This window comes from Myotis brandtii, unplaced genomic scaffold (assembly GCF_000412655.1).
Source record: "Myotis brandtii unplaced genomic scaffold, ASM41265v1 scaffold50, whole genome shotgun sequence".
Classification (NCBI taxonomy): domain Eukaryota; kingdom Metazoa; phylum Chordata; class Mammalia; order Chiroptera; family Vespertilionidae; genus Myotis; species Myotis brandtii.
This window is the reverse complement of record NW_005369061.1, coordinates 1,476,765-1,483,469: the sequence shown is the minus strand read 5'-3', so window position 1 is coordinate 1,483,469 and position 6,705 is coordinate 1,476,765. Positions and strand designations below refer to the sequence as shown.

At 50.3% G+C, this 6,705-nt stretch overlaps 2 protein-coding genes across 2 annotated transcripts; one reads left to right on the top strand and one right to left on the bottom strand.

Annotated features, from left to right (window-relative positions):
• Positions 1-1,247: 1,247 nt before the first annotated feature.
• Positions 1,248-4,806, top strand: RPL23A (ribosomal protein L23a). The gene is made up of 5 exons (XM_005876891.2): positions 1,248-1,346; positions 1,977-2,160; positions 3,750-3,926; positions 4,399-4,468; positions 4,701-4,806. The coding sequence occupies exons 1-5, from the start codon at positions 1,322-1,324 to the stop codon at positions 4,713-4,715; spliced, it is 471 nt and encodes a 156-aa protein (XP_005876953.1). The 5' UTR covers positions 1,248-1,321; the 3' UTR covers positions 4,716-4,806.
• Positions 4,807-4,989: 183 nt separating this feature from the next.
• TLCD1 (TLC domain containing 1) lies at positions 4,990-6,699 on the bottom strand (the record flags this gene model as incomplete). The annotated part of the gene is made up of 4 exons (XM_005876890.2): positions 4,990-5,726; positions 6,022-6,104; positions 6,200-6,282; positions 6,587-6,699. Coding segments are annotated over 4 exons (663 nt in total), but the record flags the coding sequence as incomplete, so codon positions are not given.
• Positions 6,700-6,705: the final 6 nt, after the last annotated feature.

Here is a 6,705-nt window from a genome sequence, read left to right as displayed (position 1 = left end):
AAGGGGCCCAAGGAGAGGCGGCGCTTCCCTCCCAACTGCAGGCCCGGGACGTGACTCACAGCGTCTGCCCCCGCTCGCCCTCAGCCCTGGGAGGTGGGAGGTGGGAGGGGGAGCGACAGGGGTGCAGAGGCGGAGCTGGGTGCCCACCTGGGAGAGAGACGTCCGAGGTGTGGCGTCGTCTCCTCGAAGGCTCCGGGGTAGATTGAGAGGTGGGGAGGCCGAAGACCAAGCCGCCCCCCTCGATGGAGGATAAAGGAGGGCTCGACGGGCCGGGAACTCCGCCCTTTGGGGAGGTCACTGCTCCGGAACATGAGGACGCCTCTCGGGTAGGGGCGTTCTTCAAACTGGCCCCTTTGGAATCGTCCCAAGAACAACTTTCGCATTTTGCAGTCGTGGGAGACAGAATCGGGTACCGCACCCCAAATCTCACCGTCAGCGGGGAAAGCAGGTTCCCAGAGGCCAGAGAGACGATTGAAAGGGAGGGGTGAAGGCAGGAGGACGCCGACCCCCGGGAAGCAAACTGGAGCTCTGCTCAACTTTGCTCTGTGTCCGGAACTGAATTTGAGATGCAACGATGGACGGCTGGGGCACGAAATGGAAGACTACTGAAAGGGGAGGAATTGTGAACGGAGTTATTCACTAGAAGAATTAGCGAATGCTGAAGTCTGTGCGCTGGGTGTTTGGAATATTGCTAGAATTTCCTCCAGAGTCTTGTCAGGGAAACACATGAAATCAGACTGCCATGGGTAAAGAGGGGAGATGTTGCCACCTTCTACCTCGTCTGGAACTTTTTTCCCTCCCCTCTGCGTGACTCGATTTTTATTTTTATTTTTTCCCCCCAAATCACCATTATTGATCCGCCACGTATCCTCTCGAGACCTCAATTTACACAAATGTTTGAGGGAGTTGGGCCTGACAAATTCTGCTCTAACGTTCTAGAACTTTGCTTCACTCTCCCTGAGCTAATCGAATTATATTCGTTACAGTTTGCAGTGCTGCTGTCTCCTGGAACTTGCAATGCTTTTCCCTGAAGTTGCTGAAGATGGGAAGCGCTCAGGACCAGACCCGAGTGGCTGTCCGCTTACCATCCAACCGCCACAGCGGACAAATAAACTACAACCCCCAAGAAGCTTAGTTCTTACGAGGGGCGGAGTGGCGCATGCTTAGTCGCTCTTAAGGAAATGGAGCCTAACTACTATTCCCAGCGGGCGCCGCGCTACAGATCACCCAATCGGCTTTAAGTAGAAAACATCGCGAGGTTTCGGTGAGACTTGGCTCTATAAGCCCAGGAGAACGGGTCTCGGAAACCCTTTTTACGAAGATGGCGCCGAAAGCTAAGAAGGAAGGTGTGTGGTGGGGTTTGGGAGGAACACTGCTGGTTCGCCGGCCTGGGATCCCCGCAGAGTAAACAAACTGAAAGGACGGTGGCTGGGCTAAGATTTGGGGTGTCAGCTCCGGAGCTGCTCTTCCCGTTTCGTTTCGGCCACGCTGCGGCGCGCGTGGGCCCAGCCACATGGGCTTGGGCTCCGGTTGAAGGGGGTTGGGGAGGGAGCCCGCAGCCACATAGTCGACTGCGGGGAGCTACACGCATCCACAGGCCGCAGCTCCGTGTCTCCAGACCTGTAAGGAATCAGTGCCCTCAACTTAACTTACTTTAGTTTTTTTAAATTTCATTATATTCGGCTATATACCCGCCCGGGGTGGCTGTGAGATGTTATAAAACTACTAGCACAACGTTCTGGCAAGTGTCAGGCGTTCGATTATTGCTAGGTTTATTTTTTTTTTCCTGTGTGGTATCCCTGGAGTTGCTCCAAGTTTGCCCCAATAATTGTGCATATGATGGAAAAACTTTTAAGCTGAGACTTGTGATGTCTCCAAAGGAACCACTGATGCACATGTAGCCTGGTGCGCCCACTACCGTTCATTAGGCCGGAAGTGATGATTTCTGAATCCCTCATTCTCTTTCCTTTTCTCAGCCCCTGCCCCTCCCAAAGCCGAAGCCAAAGCAAAGGCTTTGAAGGCAAAGAAAGCAGTGTTGAAAGGCGTCCACAGCCACAAAAAAAAGAAGATCCGCACGTCACCCACTTTCCGACGGCAAAAGACACTAAGGCTCCGGAGGCAGCCTAAATACCCTCGGAAGAGCGCACCCAGGAGAAACAAGTCAGTATTGCCCCTCCTCCCCGCCAACCCCCTGTGTAAGAGGAAGTTTATTTAGGAAGTTGCATAGGTAGTAGAAGTGAACTAGCTGGGCCCTGTAGGCTTAGGAAACAACTTAGAGGCAGAGACAGAAGGGCCTTTGGAGCTTAGGAGAGAAAGGCAAAGGTAGTGCACCTGGGAGAGGGGGGAGGGAAGGGCACAGGCGTGCTAGGGCCTTTGGAGCTTAGGAGAGAGAAAGGCAAAGGTAGTGCACCTGGGGGAGGGGGGAAGGGAAGGGCACAGGCGTGCCCCCCAGAAGAGCACCGACCATCCTCTTGAAAAGATGTTTGGATATCTTCCATTGTAATTATGAAATTTACCAAACTTAGAACCTGGCTTCTTAAAAACATGTTGAGGTCCTTCTTGATGGGGGTGTGGGGAGATTAATGCCTTAAAGAACAAGAAGAGACATTTTTTACACTGTTGGCAGGAATTCGTTGTTAGGTTCATTATCACTTTATATGTTAGGGTTTTAAAGTCCACTTTCTTGGAAGTATAAAATAGGACTTAGGTTCTTGTTTTGGAGTTCCAGATATAGTTCATCCCTCATAGCACCTATTGCTATATAGGGAATAGTCCTTGAGGGTGAGGAGGTGTGATGATTCTAGGTTGATAACAAAATTCATTCATCTGTATTGGAGGGTGAGGGCCTGCAGCAGTGTATGGAAACATCTTTTCATTCACTCTCAAATGTTTACACTCAGATAATGGTTGAGTAGTGCTGCTGTTAATAACTGACCTCAGGAACCACGATTAGAGTAGAACCAAGGTGGTAGAAGCTGATGGGTTTCTGCTCCTCCCACTGCTTCCTAAGAAAAAGGCAGGGGAGTGGTTTGTGTCCAGCTGTGGAGGAAAACACTTGACAGGCTTTTTACCCCCATTTGGACCTAGAATTTAGGGTAATGAAAGGCTGAGACCTGACTTCTAGCTTCAAAATGGGATAGTAATGTCCATGTGAACAGAGCCTTGCTTCTCTGAATTTCGGGGGGGGGGGGCGGACTGTGCTGTAGGGGTGTTTAAGCCACTAAGTTTAACCTGAGCTGTAAATTTTATTTTTAAAGTTGCTCTCAAGAATGGATGGCCCTCAAGCCAGTTTTCAGCAACCAAAATGGGTAGAAATGGCCTGGCCTCCCAGCCTCATAGTGAAGCACCAATATTCTTTGGAATTCTAACCCGAGTTTCAAGATGCTGTATTCTAGCTGTGTGCTTTTTGGTTTTAATGTCTCAGGTCTTAAATTTTATTCAGAAATATGCCCTTCAGAAATGTTGAGGTCAAATAAAGAATGAAGCTCAAATAAAGATGATTTGGAACTCAAGATGATTTAATCACTTAAAGGATGAAAGCCCTTCAAGTGAAAGGAAGTGCTCACGGTTTTGCTCTCAGGCTGAGGCTCCAGGTCTAGATTTCAGGGTGCAGGTGATGATACTGTTCAGCGACCAAAGTCTGACAAAAATGATTGCTACTCATCATCTGATGCACCTGGGCTCCAAAAGAGGGCTCATTCTCCGTTAAACTGGGCTCAGGCTAGGTGACCCCATTTTACCTTCCCCAGGCTTGACCACTATGCCATCATCAAATTCCCCCTGACTACCGAGTCAGCCATGAAGAAGATAGAAGACAATAATACACTAGTGTTCATTGTGGATGTCAAGGCCAACAAGCACCAGATCAAACAGGCTGTGAAGAAGCTCTATGACATTGATGTGGCCAAGGTCAACACCCTGATCAGGTGAGTGGGGCTCCATGGGCTGGGGTGACGGCTGGGGCTTCAGTCAGAAGCCAAGGAAATCTGAACAGCATCAAGTTCCTTGATGCTGCTTTTGGGTCAGAAACGAGCAGCCCCTGCTGTAATTATGGTCCTTTGTATGGACTTTTGAGGAATCAACAGCTTGTCCTGCCTTTAGAACTTGATTTATGGGGTTGACACTCATTTTCTTGATTCCTGCCTCTAGAAAGGCCCTAAGTAAGAAAATTTATGTCAGATTATCTGGATTTGAATGTCCAGTGGTGTTTCCCATAAAAGGGAATTGGCTTTGTTTGTAGCCTAGTGGCTTCCCTCGCTTCCTCTGTGCAGATGATAGACAAACTACTGTTGGCAAAAGAAAGACATGAACAAAGGAACTCCTGGTGCCCCAAAGACTGGGTGGAGGGTATGGGGCCAGTGAGGACAGCAGGGACTGAGGCTGCCCTTTCCACCCTAGGCCTGATGGCGAGAAGAAGGCATATGTTCGACTGGCTCCTGACTATGATGCTTTGGATGTTGCCAACAAAGTAAGCTTTCTTTGCCACAAAACTCCTCAACACCCCACCCCCTGGGTGCAAATGATGTGTCTTATTAGCGACCAAAGCCTGACTTTTGCTGATTAGTCTTAACTGACTGACTGCACCCCCTCTCTCCTTAAAAGGCCCTACCCTATGCCCACATTTTGCTTTTTAATCATGACATTCTAGCTTAATCTTCACATTTCCACTTCCAGTAACAAAATTCCCTTTTGTTTTTCAGATTGGAATCATCTAAACTGAGTCCAGCTGCCTAATTCTAAATATAAAAATTTTACACTGTATTGTTTCTTTATGTTGATTTCTGTTTGGGCTGGGGGAACACTGAATAGAGTTTGGGCAAGACTCTTGGCCTATTTACCCTGTTGGAACACTTAGCACTTCCCATACTTGTTGCAATCTTGGCGGTGGGAGCTCAGCTAGCAGATATTTGTGACCCAGACTCTAGGGTTAGCTGTCCTAGGACAACTAGAGCTTGCCTCTGTCACAGGAGTAAGCAAACAAGCAAGACGTTTTATAAGAACCCCTTCCTTTATCCCTGGAAGAAGTCTTTGTATGAAACCAGTACCCAGAGTTTTCATCAGCATCCATTTCAGGGCAATATGGGTTGGCTGGCTTTCGGGTAGCACTGTCCCCACACCCATCTACCGTGTCCAACCGGTCTGTCTGCTTCCCTCACCCCTTGCCCAAGAAAGGACAAGGACTTCAGAGGAGTGCTTTCATTAGTGTTTTCAATCGTGGGTGCAAGCTTGAAAGGTGGAGAGGCTGGATGCCCCAGGTTTGGGGCTCATCAGTTTATACATGAGGCTGTTCTCCTTGGTTCTTTGCTGTCCTTGCCTCAAGTCCCAGGCTCTGCCCCTCACTCTCACTCTGTCAAGAACTTGTCTTTGTGCTGTGGGCTGGTCACACGTTCAGGGCAGAAGTCCGAGCGAAGGAGGCGGGAAAAGTAGATGAGGATCATGATGTCCAGCATGAGCAGGATACCCAGCAGAAAGGAGCCCAGGCTCCTCTGACCCACATACTGCATGAAGAAGTAGGTGAGGTAGGCCTGAGGGGCCAGGCGGAAGAGGAAGTACATGACCAAGTTGACATACTTATTGATCTTGTAGAGGAGGAGGTCCTGGGCATTGTTGATCTTCATCATCATGCGAATGGTGAGGAAGATGTTGCTGACCTCTACCAGCAGCGTCAGGACACCCCCGCCGACAAAACGGCTCCAAAAGATGCCAGATATGAAGGCACCCATGGCCTAGAAGGCAAAGATGAGAACAAGTTAGGAAATAGATGCCAAGACTTGACTGGAAGTTGATGGGAGTGTCAGCTATCAGATTGAGGACTGGAAAGTCTTCCCGTTTGCTTTCTTCTGACATAGTTTACAGTGAATTCATGATTAAATTTTGATCCCTGTGTAGATGAAGTTATGGATTGCTGGCCTCAAATCGTGAACCAAGGGCACAGATTAGCACCCTAACATGGGAAGGTGCAGGACACGGTGGGGATGGAGTTGCTAGCGCCAGGGCTATACCACACCCCTTGTTTCTCACCATGACATGATGGACCAGGTATTCCCAAGAAGCTCGAGCCTGACCACTAACCACGATGTCCACCGTGTCGTGGATGAAATAACCTAGCAGAGGGAGGAGGGGAAAGGTCATGAAGGGGATTATACGAAGCTCCTCCCTGTTCCCCCTCCTACTTCAATGTTTGCTGGGTAAGGCTTACCTGCGGAGAAGCAAACGAGCAGATAGCCAGAAAGCGACCAAGCCGTCTCAATCTCTACCAGCATCTCGGGGGTTTGCCATACACTGAGGGGGGGAAGAAGGCAGGCGCTCATCTCCCCATTCCCAAGGACCTTTGACAGTCCCGGGGGAGTCCGGGCTCGCGCTATTAGCTGGGGAGCAAGGAGGGGCTTGGCTGAAACCCAGGTGTCTCCCCTTTCCCAGGTGACACCCCCTTCCCCTGGGGCCGCTGCGGCTCCGGATTGGATAGCTTTCCAGACAGGGAATCATGTGAGACTGCGTGGCCTCAGCCCGCCTGTGAGTGATGATGGGGAGAGGAACGCGGGGTCCCCTAGTCACCTTCACTCCCCCCTCCCGGTCCTTCACTCACCACAGCAGAGCCCAGATCCCTGACACAATGGAATGGGCGAAGGAGACCAGCAGGTTGTGCCAGCGCCAGGTGCGCAGGGGGTCGGCGCGCACGTGCGCGGGCAGAGGCAGAGGACAGAG

Excerpts from the sequence above, each read along its gene's own strand:
- RPL23A (XM_005876891.2), top strand. The coding sequence starts at position 1,322 with ATGGCGCCGAAAGCTAAGAAGGAAG. Across the intron at positions 1,347-1,976 it reads GCCGAAAGCTAAGAAGGAAG|CCCCTGCCCCTCCCAAAGCC; the intron begins GTGTGTGGTGGG and ends TCCTTTTCTCAG. Across the intron at positions 2,161-3,749 it reads AGCGCACCCAGGAGAAACAA|GCTTGACCACTATGCCATCA; the intron begins GTCAGTATTGCC and ends TACCTTCCCCAG.